Here is a 22,572-nt window from a genome sequence, read left to right as displayed (position 1 = left end):
ACACACTCATTCGCCGTGCCTGTGCCGGAAAGAATGCAATTGTGACGGCCAGGTGAAAAGGCAAAGGTGATTATACTGCGAGAGAGAGAGAAGCTGGGGTTCCGTTAATCTATTTCGCCCCATAAACTACCTATACCTAATTATTCCTGGTGATGTGATGGGGATGTTTGATGATTACGTATCCACGATGTTAAATGATATGTATTCCGTAGGTGTGGATATTATTACGCGTGGGGTGGAGTCAGGATTCCGGGGACCTGGATGGTGAGTGAATGAGAGTCGCCCATTTTACCTGAGAGACTTGGTTAGTGTCTCCTTCGATCAGGGTTTTCTTATTCTCTGGACCCCACCTCAACCCACCCTAAAATGGAAAATGAAGGTCTGGATAATGATGGTGTTTTTTTTTTTGTTTTTTTTCTTTTGTCTGGCTTATCTACAGTCGGCATGTTTTTCCTTGAAGGTCAGTCCCACAACTTGAGTACTAAGTCGCGGTTGCATGAAATTCGATACAGAAGTTATAATGCAGGAATGAGTCTCCATGGTTACACGTCAGATCGGCCCTCCACTCTGACTATACTTGGCCATCGACTGAGCTAAACGAGGTCAGGGATCTTCGTCCTGTTAGAAAAAGAAACAAAAAAAGCGCTGCAAAATTCCTGCTCTGCCTGGATTCCGGAAGCTTGAATGGTGACTGAGTGAGAGCGTGACCCACTTAACTGACATGACTTTGGTTAGTTCCCTTTCTATCGTTTATTTATTTATTTACTAACTGATTTATTTATTTAGCTGTCTTATTCACTCCATCCTTCGGCTGGGAAGAGAGGTCTGGATAATGGTGACTATAACGATGAGGACGATGATAATGATGATACTTATATTCCTGGTGATATCTCTGCAGGTGGTGACGGGGTTCGACGAGTACATGGCAAGTCTGACCCCGGAGAACAACCAGCGCAATCCCTGGTTCAAGGAGTACTGGGAGACGTTCTTTGGGTGCCGCCTGAGGAGCCCTGGCACTGACCTTGCCTGCCCCGACACCCTCAGGATAACCAAGAAGGCGGGATACCAACAGGACCCCAAGGTAGGTGGTTAGGGCCCTCAGTTTTTGCTCCATCATCATCATCATCATCGTGTGTGTGTGTGTGTGTGTGTGTGTGTGTGTGTGTGTGTGTGTGTGTGTGTGTGTGTGTGTGTGTGTGTGTGTGTGTGTGTGTGTGTGTGTGTGTGTGTGTAGAGTCGGCATCAAAGTCTTGTCGCCACTCCCGCGTTTCTCTCCATATCCTCTCTGAAAATCATTATGGTGAATCCGCAGCCACCACCACTGATGACTTCCTTCAGCCCCAGATCAGTGTCATAAGCGTCGTTTGATGCAGGGCCACCACAATGATGTTCAAAGTCCGTGGAGAGAAAGGCAGCAGAGGCGACAGGACTTTTGATGAAGACTGTACGTAAGTGTGTATATACGTCTCTCTCTCTCTCTCTCTCTCTCTCTCTCTCTCTCTCACACACACACACACACACACACACACACACACACACACATCACCTCGCCACCAACACACTCTTATCTAATTTTCCCTTTGACAATACTGCCAATTTTGCCACAAGGCCTCCCGGAAAACAGACTCCTGGTTGACTATTGGCTGGAGCAAGTTGGATTACCCCCTGTTCCCCCCCCCCCTTTTTTTTCCTCCTCTCCCTCCCCCTCTCTAGTCCTTCCTCTCACCTCCTCACCCAGCACCCCATCACCCTCCCCACCCTTATCTACCCCCCCAGGCCACTCACCATTCCCCTCCACATGTCTTTTCCACCTCCTCCCCTATCCCACCTCCACCTCCTTGTTCTTCCTCCTACTCCTCTTCTCCTTCCCTCGCCTCACATCCTCACCACCCCTTCCAACCTCTCTACCCACATCCCCTCCCCCTCCACATATCATTACCTCCCTTTTCTCCCTTCCCTTCCCTCTCCTCCCCTCTCCCCATCCTTCACACTCACACCGTCATCTATAACACGAAATTGATTTTAAATTCGATAATGACTTTTTAGATGAATGGCAATGCAAGAAGTTAAGGGCAGAGAGAGAGAGAGAGAGAGAACAAATACGTAAGAAGCATAACCATCTTCCAATACCCAGAAGATACAAACCAAAACAAGTTCAGGAATGCACGAGTGAAAAATAGTAACAAAGACCAAGGCACAGAGCAAAATACAGAAAAAAAGGACGAAAATGAACGAAGCTAAACGAAACGGCTATGACAAGGATAGCAGGGTGGGCTGGGGTGGGGTCAGACTTATTTCAGCGCTGGTTTACGGAGTTACGAAGCTATCTGGGGAAAAGTTAAACACAGCCCCTTCACTCCATCGGCCTGGGAGAGTTGAGGTGGGGTGGACGCTGCAGTTCGTGGCTTGAGATTAAGTACTGTGAGGGACGAGGAAACTTACACCTGAATCCTATTAGTTTCTGGGCAAAAGGTAAATTAATTCAGGATATTCTTAAGTATACAACCAAGGATACTTAGATTTATAATACTTACAAATTTCAGGCCGAGAAACATTCAACCAGGATCGCTAAGCTTCAGACCAAGCAACCTTAAATCTGATTCGCTAAGCTTCAGCACAAGGAATCTTTAAACGTGGATCAGTTTAGTTTCAGGGTATAGAAAGGAACTTGGATTACTTCAGGAAAAAGATCCCTAGATCGTTCAATTTCAGGCCACGGAAAGAAACCTGGATCAAGTTTTAGGCACAGGATACTTACACCTGCTTCACTTTCAAGTTTGCGTGGCAGGTTTTATGTGGTAATTTTATCATATATGTAAATACTGAAAGAGACCCAGATACATGCGGGCATATACTTTTCTCTCTCTCTCTCTTTCTCGCCCTCCTGCAGTGTAGTGGGGTTGCGGCGCTACCCCTCCTGGGATTAATAGTGGAAAACCAAGGAAACTTCTCTCTGCTTTACTGCGTTTCATTTTGCTGTGGTTTCTTTGCGTGCACACACACACACACACACACACACACACACACTATTATTTCAAGCATTCACGTGTACCTGTTATCCTCCTCCTCTTTTTCAATTTTACCGTATTACTATGAATTATTATTACCATCACCCCTTTTCTCCTCATTTTCATCTTCATCCTCTTCCTGCTCTTCCTTCGTTTTTTCCTTTTCCATTCCTTTATTTTATTTCTTATTCTTTCTTTCTTTCCTTCGCACTCTTTCTTTCTTTCTTTTTGCGTGGGCCGAGGGACTCGCAAAAGTGATGACAGAGAGAGTCAATATTTCACCTATTTTGTCTCTCTCCTGATGGCTTGGCTTGGGGGGCTCGCAGAATTGAGAGAGAGAGAGAGAGAGAATTTCAATATTAGATCTCATTCCTCTCTTCCTTTATTTATTTTATTTTTTTATTTTTTTTTTTGCTATTGAAATTGTGCAAGTATAACGATATTAATTTACATGATTTCCTTCCTACGGTTTTAATAATCCTTTCAACGAGACGGCATTTTATATATCATTCACAAAACCACTAGGCAATTATTATTATTCTTTTTTCCACACCACTTACAGTTCCAGTAACGAACATGCATCTTTTTGACAACTAAAAGTCCATACTGTCTGTGCCTTTTCTGAGTTTTTATTATATTATTTGGCATACCCAGGTGACAGGTAGGTAGGGTTGGGCAAGGCTCTGTGTTTTTGCTTTTATCAATGCTTTCAACACTTCTCACTGCAGGTTTGGTCCTTTTTTTTTCAATACAGGCCACCACCATTATTATTTTTTCCTTTTTTGCAAATACGAATGCGAGCTGTGTTTATGTGAATTATGGTAAAAATATGTTCTGTGGTTTTCTTCTTTTTCTTTCCACTTTCTGGGCAACTGCCAAGGATATTTTTTTTTTCTTTTTTCTTTGTGAGTTGAGAAGTAGTTTTATTGTTTTCGTTTACTGATAGGGAATACATATATATATATATTTTTTAGTGTTCCTGTCAAATGAAAGATTGGAATCAGGTCGTCTACGTCACCACGAATGTTCAATTGATGGGGAAAAGAGCGAGGTGAAAACGAGTACACATTTTTTCAGGCCTTATTTTTTTTACTCTTGCTCCTGTTTTCCTTTCATTTTTGTTCCGCTCAAAATTAACCCCTTCTGACAAACATCTGCATTTTTGAAGGGACTAAGAGTGAGAGAGGAATGGGGAGAGTACGGGATGGGAAGAGAGGGGAAAAGGGAAGGGGGGGAGGATGGGGAGGGATAGGGGAGTGGAGGTGACGACAGGAGAGGAGGAGAAAAGGAGGAAGGGGAAAAGGTGGGAGAGGGGGAAAAAGGAAGACTGGGTAAGAGGAGGGAGACATAGACTTTACAGACTAGAGGTGTTAACAAGAGTCTGCAATAAAGTCTTCAGTACAAGAGGTCTCTCCTACACTGAACGTAAAATCTGTAGGTAACAAGAACTGACCCGGTAAGTGGCCGTCGAATCGAAGATGTTTAAAAATTATGCGCAAACGCACACACACACACACACACACACACACACACACACACACACACACACACACACACACACACAGTTTCTTAAGAGGAACCTCCGATTGTCTCTCGCCAAACTGACCTGACCAAAAAAACTACCAGGTGTGTGGGAAGAGAACTATGTGTCTCTCTAAAAATTCTTTCTCCAAAAAAAAAAAAATCTCTCTCTCCCTCAAAAAATACCCGACCTTTCTTCCGATTGCATACGCTGCCGGTTTAATTAAAGCCCTTTCCCTCCTAGCATTTTTCCCTTCTTTCCGCGGCGGGAGAAAATGGAACTCTGTCTCTAAAAGAAAGGTGGTCGTCTCGTCAGCTTGGCGGACTTCTTAGCTTTTGTTCCTTAGCGAATTATTTTACTTACTCCTTCTTATTATTTTCTTATACTTAATGTCTTTTTTAGGGTTGAGGTTAGGAGCATCTTCAGCATTTTTTCTATAGCGATTTATTTTGCCCATCATTTCTTACTGTTTTCTTGTATGCTACTTCATGTCTTTCTAAATTCGACATGATGTGCATAAACATAAGAGCAAATTAACGTGCCATATCTCGTCAGCCACGAAGGATTCCTAGCACCTCTTCCTCAGAGATTTATTTTCCGTTTAACACGTTACTGGTCTCTCTTGTGTGTTCATTTATATATTTTTAATCGAAATAAATTGCGTAAGTGATATTCAAGATCAAATAAGCACGGTATATTTCTTCCACACAGGAGACACTAGCACCTTCACACTTTTTCCCCTCCCTCTTCCCTCCCCCTCCTACTCCCCTTTCTCTCAATCACCTCCCACCTCTCCCCCTTCCTAAGTCCCCGCCCCCTTGGTGCATCAGGATTATATAAATGGCGGGAAAACAATATTCTTCCTTTAACCTTCTTGCTGTTTCTTTTGGGGTAAAACCTTCAAAAACAATCCCGAATTTTACCCGGCTGAAGATACGTGTTGTTCGAGAGCTGGGGACGGGGGCGAGAGAGTTGGTTTGAAGTAGCCGCAATATTTTATCTGTGAGAAGGATTTTTTGATCGAGAGTGATATTGAGGGATGGGGTGAACTGTATACGTGAAGGGAGGGGAAGGGTGAGGTGGAGAGAGGGCAGGTTCAAGGCGGAGGACAGGGTGACATGGAGGTGATTCGTTTATGACCATTTCTGAGATTAAGGCGTCTGGCTATAGAAGAAATTGATGTTAATACAGTAATTCCTAGTCGCTGTCTCTAATCCGCTTCCCCAAAATTCTGTCCCGGTTTAAGTAAAATCGTCAGCAGTGCATAAATAACTGAACATACTAAAAAATACCTTATCAGATTGAAAAGGTTAAATTGATATGCACGAAATGATGGAGTTTCCCCTTCAGTCCCAGGAAGTCTCACTGTAGCAAAACAAAATCGTATGGCTTTGAAACAGTGTCTTCCTCTGACGGCACTGGGTCACTTACACAAAAAAAACTGAATACTACGAAATCTAATGAGCCTTGGTTATGAGTAGGGGATGAGTCTCCTTCGTTACCGTACTAAGCAAATCAAGCCCCGAGTCTGACCCCATCTTACTATTACACGAAGTAAAGGAAGTTAAGGATTGTTTAAATGTCCACAGAATATAATAAAAAGGGCGTTCTCTTGAAGGGATTAATTAAGATTATTTCGAATCCCCTCAACTACTGTGGGTCTCCTTGTCGCCTTGCAAAATCGTGTCTTGAGAGAGAGAGAGAGAGAGAGAGAGAGAGGGAGACTACTTTTCTGTACTTAATAGACATGCTCGACATATAATGAAACAATTTGGAACCTTGATTAAGCCAGTAAATTCACACTCTTGGCGGGAAGTTTAAAAAAATATATATATTATCCGAAATTCCCGAGTTAATTAGCGGTTACGGTAAATTGGGGGAATTATTTTTAACCACTTCACCACGATGACGTGTTAGCTCACTCTTGCTGCCTTCAGACGGTTTTATTCAGCCCAGGAACCTCTCATACTGAAGGGGATAATGATGGCTATATCCAGCCCCCCTGATTTGACATTCTATAATTTTTCTTTTTCACGCACACGCACATGCACACAAAACAGACAGACAGACAGACAACCGATAAGTACAGTCTCTCTCTCTCTGTCTCTCTCTCTCTCTCTCTCTCTCTCTCTCCCTCTTCATAAATAACCTGAGTATTAAGCCAACCAAAGTCTATTAACAGGCAGATATCTCTTTGCCGGAAAGACTTATTACAAAAAAAAAAAAAAAAAAAAAATGAACTCAACTCAGCCAAAAAATATCAGCTGAATTTAAAAACAGGGAGGGGCTGGATTTAGGCCCAATGATTTTTCCCAAGTGAAGGATAAGAAAAGAAATAAATCAGCATATATCAAGTCCCACCATTATTTCAGGACTGTGAGGAAGAGAGTTGGTATAGCCAGAAGAGTCACCATAAACTTTCCTTACCTTTTCAGCTCCTTGACTCTCCACCCACATTCCTTATCCACTGGGGGTTACCTTAAGGCTTTCTCCCTCTCCTCGCTGTCCCTCTTCTCCTATTCGTGCTTTCTTCCTTCCCAGACTTTGTTCTCTTCTTGTTAAGTTTCCTTTCTTTCTGTTTTTTCTTCCTTTCTTACATTTTCTTACGTCTCCCTTAGTCCGTCTCTCTCTCTCTCTCTCTCTCTCTCTCTCTCTCTCTCTCTCTCTCTCTCGACCCCTATTCCCCTGTGTACCATTCCTTTTCATCATGCTTGACAACTCATCTCTATTTCACCTTACTTCTCCCCCTCTCCCTCCCCTTCCTCTTCCCCTTTCCCTTCCCGCTCCCTTCCCCAGCCTCCTTGTATCTTCCCTACCCATCTTCCTCCCTCTTCCCTCCCCTTTTATTCCCTACATATCTCTCTTCCCTCCTTCCTCCATCAGTCTGTCTCAAATAATTTTACTTCCCTCTTCATTCCCCACCTCTAGTCTCATCTTTCCTCATCCCATCTCCCTCTCCAGCCCTTACTTCTACCCCCCTCCCCTTCACTCCTCCTCCTCCTCCCCCAAGCTTCTCCTCCCCTTCCCTCATCTTCTCCTGGCCCACAAACTTCCCATATTTCTCCTTCCTCTCCATCCCCTCTAATCCATGCCAGTCTCCCTCTCCTACTTCTTTTCCTTTTCCTCACCATTCCACTCAATATTCCACTTCCTCTCTCACTCTACTCCTCCTCCTCCTTATTATCATCATCATCATCATCATCATCATCATCATCATCATCACCATTATCATCATCGTCATCTTCTTCTTCATCTTCTTCTTACATCTCTTCTTCTTTTCATTCTTTTCATCTCTCCCCTTCGTCGCAGTCCTCCTCGTCTTTAGTCATTTTTATTCTTTCAATTCTTTTCCCCTCATTCCCTCGGATCCCTTATAATATTCTTCCTCTTCCCTCCTGCTCTAGGTTTAATTCTTTCTCTCCTTGCTTGATCCTCTTTCTTTCCCTTCTACTCCTCTAATTTTTCGTCTTCGTTTTCGTCTAGGTCTTGGTCTTCTTCTTCCTCTTCTTAATGTTTTCCTACAGCTTCTCCACTCCTCTCTTCCTCCTTCCTCTGCTCCTCACTTCACCTACGGGTCTACCTGAACCTCACCAGCCCCACCAGCTACGAGAGGTCCCAGCCAATCACAAGCTACCTTTCTGAAGCATCAACCAATTACAACACTTCCTCTCCTTGGCCAACAATAGATTCCGAACAATAACATGGATGGAGTTGTATTCTGCCATTCCTTAGGGAGATTATTTTGAGATCCCTGTGTTCTTTATGCTCATCACGTCTTTTCTTTAGTGTTCTTCGGCCTCTCTCTCTCTCTCTCTCTCTCTCTCTCTCCTCACAACGTTAACCTTTTCTCCGTCTTCTTCATTTTCCTTCCACTCTTCTTTCATTTTCCACTCCCTCTCTCCTCTGTCACTTTCCTTCCTTTGTTCATTTAGTTTTCAGCTCCTAGTCCTTCCTTTCCCCTTCCCTCCTGCATTATTCCCAGGTCCTCATTTGTCTTTCTCTCCTCCCCTCCCCACATTTTTCTTCTTTCTTCCTCTCCTCTCCCCTGCTCTCTTCTCTTTTCTCTTCTCTTTCAATTCTCTTCCCTTCTTTCCTCTCCTCTCCCGTCCTCTTTCTCTTTGCTTACAACCTCCATTTCTTTATAATTCCCCTCCATGCCTATCTTATCACATCCTTTTCACCTGTTTTCCTTCCTCCTCCTCTTCCTCTCCCTTTTAACTTTCACTTTCCCCTACCCTCCCCTCTACATTCTCTCCGTCTCCCATTTGTCTCTCCTGTCTCCCCTGCACTCTTACATTTTCTCTCTCATTTGTCTTTCCCCTCCTCTCTCCTCCCCCTACACTTTCTCCCTCTTTCAGTTCTCTCTTCCTCACCCTCTCACTTCTCTTTTATATTCACCCTTTCTCCCTTTCCCTTCCCTGCCTTCTCGTCTTCCCTCTCCACTCTTACATTCTCTCCCTCTCCTCTTTGCCCGTCCGCCTCCTCCTCTTTCCTGCAGTCTCTCATTCTCCCATTTATGTTTTCCTCTTTTCTTCTTTCCACTTTCCTCCCCTCCTCGTTCCATCCAACACTCCTCTTCTCGATCACATGTCTCTCCATCTTCACTTCCACAATCTCTTCTCCTGCAATTAGTCTCTCCTCCCTCTCCCCTCTCCTAAAGTCTCCCCATCCAATTCCCTCATCTCTCCTACAGTCCCTCCCTCTCCCACTTCCCCCATCCTCTTCAGCACCCCCTCCCTCTTCAATTAGTCTCTCCCCACGCCGCACCCAATTGAGGCCCCTCCCAACAAACATATATGGCTAACGGCACTAATCTCTGCAGGTAATTACCCTGTTTGTGGCCTCTTTTGATATGTAAATGACTGTCCTGCCCAAGATTACTGTTACATAAGGCCGGAGCAGAAAGCAAGGCTGGAAGGAATAGGAGGAAAGACAGATGATGATGGAGAGGGAGTCCTGCGTTTATGTCTGTTTTCAACCTCTCCACCAGTCTGACTTTTTTTTATGTTCATCACTAATTAAGTTTTTATGTTGTTCTTCACTATCATGCCTTTCTTTTTTTCTTGTTTTTCATTACAGCGGTATATCTTTTTTGTTATTATTGCTAACTTCAAGCGATTCGATTCGGTTTTAGTGAAATATTTTCGAACTGGGTTGGGGGAGGGGGGAGTGTAGCGAGTGAGGGCTTAAAAATGAAGGAATTTTGATGATTTTGTTTTCCACCTAGTCACCAAAGCAAGTTTTTTTTTTTTATGTTACTGTGACTATTTTTAAACGATTCAATTTAGCTTTAGTCAGAATTTTTAAACAAAGGGGAGAACAACAGAGCACAAGGGAAAGCTAATAACAACAGATCTGTTTGTCCTCTCGAGGGTGTTTGTTCCAGGGATGGTTATATCTAGCCAAACTATTCTTAGTTAAAGACTGACAAGGAGAGAAAAACAGGGCAACTAAAAGACAACAGAGGATATATTACAGACATGCTATAATTCTTAACTTCTTCACGACGATGACCGATTCTTTTGTGCTTCGCTTGCTCCCTTCAGACGATTTCATTCAGCTTTTGTGAGGGCTTTCGATCCTGGGGAGAGGGGGAGGGGGATGACAGGGTAGGAGAGATTTTCGCAGAAATGTTATTGCTTTCAACCTCATCAGCAGGATGACGTTTTTTCCCCTTTATTAACTAATTTATTCAGGTTTAAAGAGGTTTTTGAACACGGGATGGATAATGGCTTAGATGAAAGGCGATGCAGGTGTGTTCGAGCAGGAAGTCAATTATATTTCTACCACCTCATTGCGACTACGTGCTCTTCATTTTAGCTTTTAGCATCGCCTAGCTGTTTTAATCTGCTTTAGAGAGGCTTCTTGACCTAGAAGGGTTAGATAAAGCCTATATTAACCACTTTGATACTTGAGGGTCTGCTAACCTGAATAGGATCGTCTGGAGAAGGCAAGAATAAAATGGAAAAAATGTCAACACCATTTAAGAGAGCCCAATACAGGATGATAAAATTTTCCTTACTCTAACCCACGTTCAAGGGGGCGCCTGGTGATCTGGTGGTAAGGGGGACCCAGTTAGAGAGACGGCCTTGTATAATGGAAGTAAGTAGAGGTTCCCATCGTGTGAACTCATCAAGGGAAGTTGGCTGGTCATCTACCCTCAAAATTCAATGGACCCTACTAACAACCCTAGCCTAGCCTCGGGCCCCTATCTCTCGAAATGGGGTAATATGGCTCTGACCAATATTTTCTTTCTTCCAGGAGATTTTAATAAGCCGAAGGGAAACCTCTCGTTCTGAAGGGGTCAAACTCGGAGGAAGAAAGGTTTTGCGAGTCCTTCAGAAATACGTGAACTGTGACTTGAGATGAGAGCAAGCATGGCGGAGGTCTTGTGTTGACTTTTCATTAATTTAGACTGATGCCAACTTGCACTCTTTTTTTTCCTTCCATGATTCACAAGAGTTATTAATTATTTCTCCTTTTTCTTCGAGGGATTTTTATATTTCTTTGTGTTCGCAGTTGGCATTGATCAATATTTAGTTCTCTCCACCCCCCTCTCTCTCTCTCTCTCTCTCTCTAACCTTACCTGATTGCCTTTTTAGTATGTGTATCGGATGCCTATTTATGATTATTATTTTTACATTTCCCCATCTCCTTATCACCAGTTCAGTCACCTCCCTGTCGCCTCTTAATAAATCACTTGTCTCTCACTAACTCTTCTTTTCTTAGTGACTCTTTCCTCTAACTGACTCTTTCCTCTTACTCCTTCCTGCCACTTAACTATTCGCTGACTCGAGCACCTCACTGACTTGATACTCTCCTGTACTTTAATATCCATCACAGACTCTCCCTCTTTTTACTACTTCACTTCTACCTAACTCATTCTGCTCACTAACTCCCCTCTTATTCACTAATTCACTCATCTTTCACTTCCCTCTCTCCTTCCCTGCTTCTCACACCACTTACTCTCACAGCCACACTCCCCCTGCCCACAGGTACAGTTCGTGGTGGACGCTGTATACGCCTTCGCCCACGCTCTGTCGGACCTGCAGGAGAGCGTGTGTGGGGGCGCGTCTCACGTGTGCGACGCAATGAATAACTTCGACGGCGGCCACTTCTACAGGGAGTACCTTCTCAACGTCTCATTCAAGGGTGAGTGCCTGGAATTTTCCCCTATTAACAAACTTCAATAAACAAACACCTATTACCTATTTACTCCTATTAACTTCTATTAATTTCTCGACAATTTTATACATGGAGTACCTTCTCAACGTTTCATTCAGGGGTAACTGCTCTGGACTTTCTCTTATTAGCAAACTGCCCTGCTATGAAGCCCTTTTAATTCTATTCCTCTTTTCGTCTGAGGATATTATTAGCGCTGCCACGGAGGTTATGTTTTTGCCTCAGGTCCATTGCATGTCTATCTGTCTGTCTATCTGTCCGTGTATCTATCTATTCACTCCTAGAAATCCTACCACAGGGTTCATTTGTCGTAAACTCACTCACTCCACCACAAAGGACATTCACCCTCCATCTCACTCTCGGCCTTCCCCTCCTCACCCTCCCATTAGCTTCGTCACCCAGGCTTTAGACAAGAAGGCCTCATTATAAGTACGGCACGTGGTCCAGAATATTACAACTTTTTATGCACAGCTGGTATTGTACAGTAATCTATGGGACACTGGCAATGTAATTTTAATAGGCAAATTGTCTGTAACTTCGCGTAGACTTAAATCTTTAACCACGATGAGTTTTCGTTGCTGACAGACGATTTTATTCAGCTTAGACGAACCACCTGACAGTGAAAGGGGCCGGTGGAAGCTGCATCTGTCCCCTTGAGGTCAAAGAGACTTTTCAGAGCTTAGTAAAATCGTCTGGAGATATCAAAAACTAACCTCTTGAACCTGAATGTCGTCCCTTCTAGTTTATTCCTATCGGTACCAGACGATTTTACTTAAAGGACCCTCGTACTGAAAGGGCTTATTGAATTAATCTCTCCAGTCCGAAGAGTCAAACCTCTGTTGAATAAAATCGTCAGAAAATGGCACGAATTAAATGAAAAGAAAAAAAAGACGTCATCGGCCTCAAGGGGTTCAGTAAAGTTACGTCCTCGGGGTGAGAGGATTAAAAGCTAAAAAGTATATAAAATGAGACTTGTAACGAAAACTCACACGAATAAATTTGCCTCAGGTCTTCATTATTTCACTGATCTGTTTCCAGTCTTCATTATTTCTCAGATCTGTTTCCAGTCTCCATTATTTCTCCGATTTGTTTCCAGTCTTCATTGATTCTCAGATTTGTTTCCAGTCTTAATTATTTTTCAGATTTGTTTATAGTCTTCATTATTTCTCAGATCTGTTTCCAGTCTTCATTATTTCTCAGATCTGTTTCCAGTCTTCATTATTTCTCAGATGTGTTTCCAGTCTTCATTATTTCTCAGATTCGCCTCCAGTCGTCATTATTTTTAAGATTTACTCCCTCGCTCTCTGATTCACCGCGTATTTCCTTTCACACCCCGATGCACCTTTATAAACACAAGGTCTCGATGCCTCCTCCGACTGCCAGGCTTTGTGCTCCTTTGTTGCTTCTGACGTATTTCTCCGACAATTGTGCAGTAACGAGTCTGTCTCTTTTTACCTTTCTTTTCATTCGGAGTGTTTTCTATTTCACACGAAGAACCTCTCTCCCTCTCCCTCTCTCTCTCTCTCTCTCTCTAGTAACGTGTCTGTCTTTTCTCCCTTTCCTTTCATTCAGACTGTTTCATGCAACACATAAAGAATAAATCTATCTTTCACGTAATCTTTTTTTTTCCTTCTTTCTTTTCCTCCACAGCATTATTTTTGTCCCTCATGATAAGTATCTCTTTCATCCCACTGTTCTTTTTTTTTCTCTCTCAGTTTTTATAGTAATAGTTTTTTTTACATTCATCATACTCTTCTTCACACGTAACATAATTCTTGGTTTTACAGTATTATTTTTTCTCTCATTTTTTTCTTTCTTCTTTGTTACAGTTGGTATAGCTTGACTCCTAAGTACGATATCTCTCTTCTTTACAATGATCCTTCTTCTCCCTTTCATCCTATTTTCCTCTGTCACATTCAGAACAGTCTGCTTCAAGTGCAGGCCACGTCTCTCCTTTCATCTTATATTCACTCCTTTCGCGTTATATTCTTTCATTCGTTCGCTCTGTACAGTTCGTTTCATAAAGCGTTTTTCTCCTTTCCAGCATATTATTCTTCTTTCATCTAATTTTCCTTCTTGTCACATTCACTATAGGTCGTCTCTCGTAGTAACCTACATAATCTGTCCTATACAATCCTTCATTTTTTCAGCTCACTTCTTTTCCTTCACAAACGTGTTATAAGTTTTCTTCGAAGCATTTTACTTCTTACAGTGAGCATGCATTTTCATTTTAATTGCACTTTCCTTTTCTCACATGTAGTATAGTGTGCCCTGTATCAAACGTAGAACATCTTTTTCATTGTACTTTATATTCATGAACTTCTACAACTTCTTACATCTATATTTTCAGACATGTCCTCCACTCACGAGACTTACTTCTTCCTTCCTCCATAAATCTTTTCTTATATTTCTCTGTTGGCATCTTCTTTCTCCTTCCTTCCTTGCATTCTTCCTTCCTTCCTTCCTTCGTCCATCTTTCAACATACTTTACCCTTACCGTCTCCCTCCGCTTTTCTTTTCCACTTTACGATAATTTAATGGCAAAACTTCTTACCTTTTATTTTCTCACTCGTCTTCTGTCTCGTATAGTTCTTTCTGCATACTACCCTTTCTCACATTTTTTTTTTCCACTCTCTCTCTCTCTCTCTCTCTCAAATTCCCTCAATCCCTTCTCTTCTCTCTGACTTACCACACCTTTTTAATGGACGGTCCTAAAAATTTTAAGTGCACATAACCTCAGATCAGTCTCTTCTCACCCCTTCCGGTCCCTCTCGATTCCACCTTCTATTTCCTCTTTCTTTGCTCTCCTTCCATTCTCCATTCCAGATCTATCCCTTCTCGCCCCTTCCATCCCCCTTTTTTCCTCTCCCTGTTCTCACTCATTCACCCCCTTTTCATACTCACCTTTTTTCCTCATTCCACATCTCATCAGTCATCATCCATTGTCATTCTACACAGCATTTTCTTCTCAATTTCCTTTTACTGTCACTCATCTTCCTTCCCCTCCATCGTCTCTTCTCACACATTCCAGTCCCTTTCTGCCCTCTTCGTTTAATTCATTTCTTTTCACCCATCTTCATTCCTCTTCACTCCAAATCCTTTCCACCTTCTCTTCTTTCGCTTTCCTTTATCTTTCTTTATATCTATCTGTCTATCTATCTGTCTGTCTATCTAGCATCGTTTCTTTACATCCATCACGGGAAAGGGGATATTCTTGAGTGAAGAGAAATAAGAAATAAAGGCAGGTGAAGGATGGAAAAGGGTAGGGAAGAGAAAGGGAAAGAAAAAAAAAAGGGGGAAGATGGAGGGAGTAAGCGAAAGACTAAAGATGACTGAAGATGGATAGAGAGTGATTGCGAGGAATGATAAGAGATGGGGACTGGTATGAAGGTAAAGGAGAGATTTGAGAGGGATAGAGAGAATTTAAAGAAAGGAGAGAGAGAGAGAGAGAGAGAGAGAGACGCAGATGGATGGAGATAGACAGGAAGAGGGCCTGACCGAGGTAGATAGATAGATATAGATAAACTGAGTGATAGACAGACAGAGAGACAGACAGAAACACAAAGGACTGATAGTTACAGACAGAAAATGAAATACAGAAAAAGATCGAATCAGCCTTTTTACTTCAGCCTATGCCTCTGCTTGCACCTCATCCTCTGCCTCTCCCATGCATACCAAGTGTTCGAATTCGCTATTTACAGGCAGCAGGGGCGGCAGGCAGGGGTTGTTTGCCTTGCACACACCCACACAGGCCTTTGTTTGCTTCCTGTCTGCACCCCAAGCTTGTCTCCCTTCAGTTACTCAAGAAATAAGAAAATGTTTACATACTCGCGCCCGCCTGCCTGCTTGGTCTGTTGGAGTGTCCCCTCCCGGCATGTGCTTCTCTCCCCCCATCCCCAACCCCCACCTCCACTCCTTCTCACCCCCCACACACCCCACCTCCACCTCTTCTCACCTCCCACACCCCCCACCTCCACCCCTTCTAACCCCCATGCCCCCACTTGAACCCCCTGGCGATTACCCTCTGCGCCTGTGCCTCTCATCCTTCCCCTGCCACCAGTTCCTCGCCTATCTTTCCTTCCCCCATCTTTCCTCCTTCCTCTCCCCAACCTCCTAAGCTTCCCTTCTTCCCCTTCCTCCTTAAAGTTCTCTCTTCCCCCTTACCCCAGTTCCATCTCTTTCCCTTCCCCAACTCTTCTTCCGCCTCCCCCAAGCTCCTCTCCTCTCCTCTCCCTTTCCCTTCAAGCTCCTCTTCTCTCCTTCCCCACCCTTGCCTCGTTCCTCTCCTCCCATCCCTACTAGTTTCCATCCTCGCCTTCCTTCCTAAGCATCTCTTCCCCTCTTCCCCTTCCCTTCTCTCGGTCCTGTCCTCTTCCCTCCTCTCTTTCAGCACCTCTCCTTCCTCTCCTCCGCTCTCCTCCTAACCTTTCCTTCCTCCTCTCCCCTACCTTGCAGCTCTCCCCCCTCCTCTCCTCCCTTCTCCTTCCCCTCACCCCGACATCTCCTCTCCATCCTCTTCTCACATCTCCTTTCTCTCCCAAGCTCTTCCTTTCATCTGCCTCTCATTGCACTCTCCTCCTCTTCTCTGGTCTCCTTTGCTCTGCCTCCTCTTTCTTCGCTTCCTGTGTTTCTCTTTGATTTGAGCGTCGTCTTTCATCTCTCTCCTCTCCTTCCCGATCGCACCTGATGGATTTTCCTCTCTGCTTCTTTCCTTTGCGGTTATATCTCAGTCTTGTTATTTATCCCTGTCATCTATAATCCTTGTCATAGCTCTTTCACCTTAAACTGGCCCAAACTTCAGACCCTTTATTGCTTACTTCAAGGAGCTCAGTGCCAGAAAAAGTCAATGCTTTGAATCAACATCCTTTCCGTGGCACTGCTTTGTGACCAGCATCAAATTATAATGCTAATCCACTGTTACAACCCGACATACAAAGTGGAGAGAGGTCAGTTTTAAGATATTGTGTATATATGTTGTAGCGGTCACCCTGTATACGCCTGACATGATCGACCGGCCCTAATATACGCGTTCTGGTCGTATGCAAATCAAATATGACATCTACAATATTTACATGTACGATAAAACTGTCATACGCTACAAGTTGTTTAGGGAAAAATATTTAGTACTGGATTCTCACAGGCACTGAATTCTTCCAATCGACAAATGCTGTGTTCTTCCATTTCCTCTTCCCCCTCCTCCCCCTCTTCTTCTTCAACCCTCCCTTCCCCTTCTTTCTCCTCTTCCTTCCCTTCCTCCTCTCTCTCTCCTTCGTTCCCTTCCTCTTCCCTCCTCTTCCTCCACTCCCTCGTCTTCCTTCCCCTCCATCTCTCCCGCCTCTTCCTTCCCTTCCATCCATCCCTCCTCTTCCTTCCCTTCCACCTCTCGCTCCTCTTCCCTCCCTCCCTCCTCTCCCTCCTCTTCCCTCCCTCCCTCCTCTCCCTCGTGGGGTGCGTATAGGGTATGGGGGAGTGGGGTGTTGAACATGAGAGCAAACCGTGCGGGAGTATCACAAAGCCAAGCCACCCTGCTCCCCTGGCTTCGAACACACACACACACACACACACACACACACACACACACTCACACACACAATTCCGTGACACGTATAAGGGTTGGTATTAATTCACATATATTGTGTACAGTGGTACTTTACAAATCTGTATTCAGTGGCATGAAAGTATAGGTATTCGCAAATTTGTCATGCGTTCATTTTGTATATAAATTTCATACCTATTGTTATGCATATAAATCCTTGGAGAAGAGCATGAAAAAGACGATGATATCCAAGAAAAGGAAAATAATATCCGAATTTTACGAGCGTCATTAAGTATTTATAATTATCTTGAGAGGAAGAACAACATCATTAGGTCAGTTTATAAGTGGTGTCAGGCGTCATCTTGTTATTTCTGTTTATTTCGCAAGCTTCATTATCGTCTAAATATGTTGCCTGAGTAATATAAGATCAGGTAATATAACGACCAGGTGTACTCCCACGTAATCTTACCTGAGCCACTACTGATAAAATGACCCGTATTGTGCTCTCTCTCTCTCTCTCTCTCTCTCTGGAAATAATACATGAATGAGGTCAAAGGTTCGTTTATGTGTACTTCCTTGTTAATTTCAGAACATACATAATCTACGTTCGTATATAAATGAACATTCACATTTATCTACAGGTAAATATACTAAGTGGATGAGCATTTTCAGGCAGACAGAAAATAAATAAATCTCCTGCTGAGACTCGGGTGAAAAATATTTCCTCGGTTTGGAGAGGCACAAAATTTTACTGTGATACGCGAGAGGCCAATTATTTTTCTTGTGCACAGCCGGTGGTCCCTCCTTCCCCTCCTTCTTTCCTCCTCTCCTCTCCTATCCTCTCCCACCTCTTCTCCTCTCCTCTCCTCCCCTCTCTTCGCTCCATCACTCTTTTGCTTCGTCCCTCTCCTCTTTTCCTCTCTTCCCTTATCTTCTCCCCTCTCATCTTTACCTCCTTTTCCTTCATCTCTCTCATCTTTTCCTCTCCGTCCTTATCTTCGCCACTCCTTCCTTTCTTCTCTTCTTCCTTTCTTTCCGGTCCTTTCCATTCCTTTTCCCCTTCTTCTTTTCTTTCTTCTCCCGTCTCATCTCCTCCCTCCCTGTCCTACGCACCCATCCTCCCCCCTCTCATCCTTCCCCCAAATCACTGTCGCTACTATTCCCCTCCTCTGTCCTCTCCTCCCCTCTCTACCCCCATCCTCACCACCCTTTCTTCCCTTCCTCGTCCCCTCCACCCCCTTTCTCCTCTCCTCCTCTTCCCTCGTCATCTTCTCCATCTTTACTTCTCTTCCACTTCATCTCCATTCCTCAGCCTCTCACCTTCTTGTTTACCTTTCCTCTACTTCATTATCCCCAACTTCTTTTCTCTCCTCTCCTCCTCCTCCTCCTCCCCACTCTTCTACGAGTACATCCCAACCCCCTCCCTGGCTTCTCCCTCTTCTTCATTCTTCCCCCCTCCCCCTCCTCACATCCCCCATCTCCCCCCCCCCCACAATAACAGTCAAAGCGTTCTTCTAGCACACTGAACTCAGCTCAGTAATTCGCGTTGGTACTCACTGACCCGATTATAGCAGTTAACCCTTCATCATCTCTCACATCTCTCAGTTATCTCTCTCTCTCTCTCTCTCTCTCTCTCTCTCTCTCTCTCTCTCGAACGTGCACTCATCTCCCGCTCTCCCTTCCCTTCCCCTTCCTCCTGCACAGCCCCCTTCCCACGGCCCCCTGGGACGCCCCCTAACGCATTCCTTTGGCCGATTAAGCCTGAACACTGGCCAGGTCACACTACTGCCTACCACTCCAGGCACAAAGGCTCTACAGCAATAACAGTGACAACAATACATGCACTAACAGCAACAGCAGCTCCAACAGTAAAAGCAATAACAGAAACTACCAACAATATCCATGCTTTTGTTCGTTGTTATTTTTTTTTTCAGACGTTTTCTTTCAGGACTGATAAATGTAAATCCACCTATCGACATTTCAAGCTACAAAGACAGAAATACACAAACCCAGCACAAATTTAAGTGTTTATAACCTGCCTTAAACATCCAGCCTTTAAAGGCCCAATATCCTACATATGTTGCCCCCGACTTTCCTTAACAATTCTTTATACTCCTTTGCTCTCCACTGTTTTATTTTCTTAACCAAAAAGACATCAACCATTCATAAATCTGCTATTAATGAACCAAGGTAACCAAACAGACAGAAAATAAATTTAAAGAATAACAAATTCCAAGTCTGTATGGTGTACTGTTTTCAGTTTTTTGCCATAAAGAAAAATAATGCTATCAACATTCGAGTCAAACAGAAACAAAAAGAAAAAAAATACCCTAACAACAAAGTTATGTGAAGTTTAATAAGTGGATCGTATTTTTAGCCACACTGAAAAACAGAAATACTATCGTCATTCATGGGTAAGCCGACAAACCGACATATTACAGAGTCACCCAAAGCATCAATGTTCTGCTTGGTGTATTTTAAGTTCTTTCCATTTTTAAGTAGACAAAAAAAAAATCCTATAAACATTCAGAGATAAAGAGGCATTGAGAAGGAGGCAATGTCCAACTCAGTCTGTCGTTCTCTCTCTCGTTGGCCTCCTCCTCCTCCTCCTCCTCCCCTGCCCTCCTCTTTGGAACCTATCGGGCGTAAACCTAAGGAACTCGCTAAGGGGGTTTGTCTTACCTCCCTGCTTCCCTCCCTCCTCTCTCCCTTCCTTCCCTGTCTCCCATTCCTCATCTCTCTCTTTTCTCCTCTCCCCCTCCCCTCCTATCTCCTTTCTTCCCTGATTCCCTCTGTCCCTCGCTCCTTTCTTGTCTTTTTCTCCCCCATCCTTCTCCCTCGTTTATCTACTTCCTTCATTTATCTCCTCCTTCCCTCTCTCCCTCCCTCCTTTCTTCCCCTCTTCTTCCCTCAATCAATTGCTTCTTCCCTCCCTCCATCTCTACCTCTTCTCTTCCCCCCCCTTTCCCCCTTCCTTCTTACCTCCCACCCCCTCCCTCCATCCCTTTTCCACTTCAGAGGAGAGTGGATATCGTATTTTCTTACTTTAATGTGTTTATCTTGGGAAGACCAGGACATTCAAGTTCCATCCCTCTTATGAGCTACTTTAGAGAATTTCCAAGATCCAGCTAATTTTATAAACGTATATATTTTTCCTAACGCCACACGGTTTTTTTCAAGTCTACAACAGAAGGAGTATATCTAACCTCTCTAGCTTTATTGGTCTTGTTGTTGATGTTTTTGTTACTATAATCTATCATTCAAAATAGATCAATTCATCCCCAGTCTTCTACCTCTCATAGCCATGCCTCGCGCGTCACTACCCTCGCCATATTGTCACCGTTTTTATAATATTTCTATCTTCTACATATTTTTTTTTAATTGAGCGGGATTTAATAGGAAGGGAAGAAGTTATACATGGAGACTCAAGAGGCTAAAGAGGAAGATTAGGGGAAATATACAGGTTACTGTGTGAAGAGATGTGACAAGGATAATGATGGCATACACTAGCTCCACTCCCCTCTTCTCCCCCCACTCTCCTTTCTCACTCCTCTCCCCACTCCCCTTTCCTCTTCACCACCTCCATCTTCACTCCTCTCCCCTCTCCTTCTCCTTTTTCACTCCCCTCCCTTCTTCCCCATCTCCTTCCTCACTTCCCTCCCCTCTTATCTTCTACGTTTACACTTCCCTTCCCTCTCTCCCTCTCCTTATTCCCCCCACCCCCAACTCCCTACCCCCCCTCCCCTTTCTTCTTTTTCACTCACCTCTCCACTTTCCTACCCTCTTCCCTAACTCCTTCCTCATTTCCCCCACTTTCCTTCCCCTCCACCCTCTCCTCTCTTTCCTCACTCTGCTTCTAAGATGAAGATGGTCGTGATGATAGCAGTAATGATAGGCGTGGCGGGGGACAGAGAAAGAGGTGGTGGTGGGAAGAGGGAGGGGAGGAAACGAGAAGGAAGAGGAGGAGGAATGGGAGGGGAAGGAAGGGTGATATGGAAGGAAAGGGGGACAGGGAAGAGAGAGGGACTGGTGATGATGAGAGGAAATGGAGAGGTGGTGCGAGGGGAAATGGGTGAAATAGGAGAGAAGGGAAGGGATGACTGGGAAAGAAATGGTGTTGAAAGCAGCGGTGATGTGAGGGGGAAAGGGAAGAGAGAGGGAGCCATGATGGTGGGGGAGGGAAGGGGGATGAAAGGGTAGAGGGAGGGAATTGTGCTGGGGAGGGGAGAGAGAGATCCAAGATGGTGAGGGACGTTGGAGACGAAAGGGGAGAGAACAGAAGAGGAGGAAAAGGGGGAATGGGGTGAACAGTGAGAGAGGGAGAGGGTAATGAAGAATTCTGGGGGAGGACCCTTGGTGAGTGACGACCATGGAGGGATTCTGGGAGGGGGGGGGTCGCTGTCCTCCTTCCAAATTGAAGTAATTACAAAATATACGATCGCAGTAGGGAGATGGAAGGCGGTGAGCGAAATTATGGCAGCGATGATGGCTTAGGCCGCTGGAAGGATGATGATGATGGTAATTACAAGGGAAGAGAATGGAAAAAGAAGGGAAAAGATGTAGGTTGGCTGGAGACACGCCTGGTGGTATAGTGGGTCAAGGGCAACACTCGCAGGCTACGGGAGGAGTGGAGTCAAGAGAGGTAAGTTTGAGGACAGTATTATAAGTGTACTGCTTTAATCAAAGTTATGAGGCTCTTGTATACTGCTTCCCATTCGACCACACCCACGTTTACACACCCTACCCGTCATGTACAGTCAAAGGCAAAAATATTATCTCTTTTCCTGCCTCTCTTTCACTGTTTGATTCATAAATGCTTACATGCGACGTAGTGAACAACAGTGCTCATCATCATCTTTCTGTGGCCGATAATGAGCACCTCTGTCTACTGCGTGAGCTTCTGTATATTCAATGCTTAGAGAGGCTGAAGAGGCAAACGGTCTTTTGTATCTGAATGTATACTGCACAACTCCCATTCCCTCCTTCATCCTTCCCATTCGCTCATCTACCTTCCAAACCTCCCTCCTTCTCTCCCATTCTCCTTCCCTTACACCCAGGTTCCTTCCGACCCAACCTACCTCCCTCCCTCTCACTGAACTACCTCTCATTCCTCCCTCCTTCCCTATCTCTCCCCTCTCTCTCTCTCTCTCCCATCACCCACCCCTCTCTTCCTTACTAAGCCACCCGCACTCACCGCCACACACTGTCCAGCCACAATGGTCATCCAGGGCCCTCTCATCCATCAGTGTCAAGGAGTATCGGGCACTGCTTGGGAGACGTGTCAGGTGGGGGATGCATTACACAACTCTATATATCATGTCCCC

General features: G+C 44.3%; 1 protein-coding gene across 1 annotated transcript in view; it reads left to right on the top strand.

Moving 5' to 3' along the window:
• The window catches only part of mGluR (metabotropic Glutamate Receptor), a 350,025-nt gene that overhangs the window by 245,645 nt on the left and 81,808 nt on the right, over nt 1–22,572 (top strand). The window contains exons 4-5 of the mRNA XM_080278811.1: nt 899–1,081; nt 11,526–11,682. Of these exons, the coding sequence (XP_080134937.1) occupies nt 899–1,081; nt 11,526–11,682 (340 nt within the window). The remainder of the gene's footprint in view (nt 1–898; nt 1,082–11,525; nt 11,683–22,572) is intronic.

The sequence above is a fragment of the Coenobita brevimanus genome, chromosome 75 (genome assembly GCF_032717465.1).
Source record: "Coenobita brevimanus isolate Jiangsu-jjx chromosome 75, ASM3271746v2, whole genome shotgun sequence".
NCBI lineage: Eukaryota > Metazoa > Arthropoda > Malacostraca > Decapoda > Coenobitidae > Coenobita > Coenobita brevimanus.
Note: the sequence above shows the minus strand (reverse complement) of the source record. Positions and strands in the feature narration are given on the sequence as shown.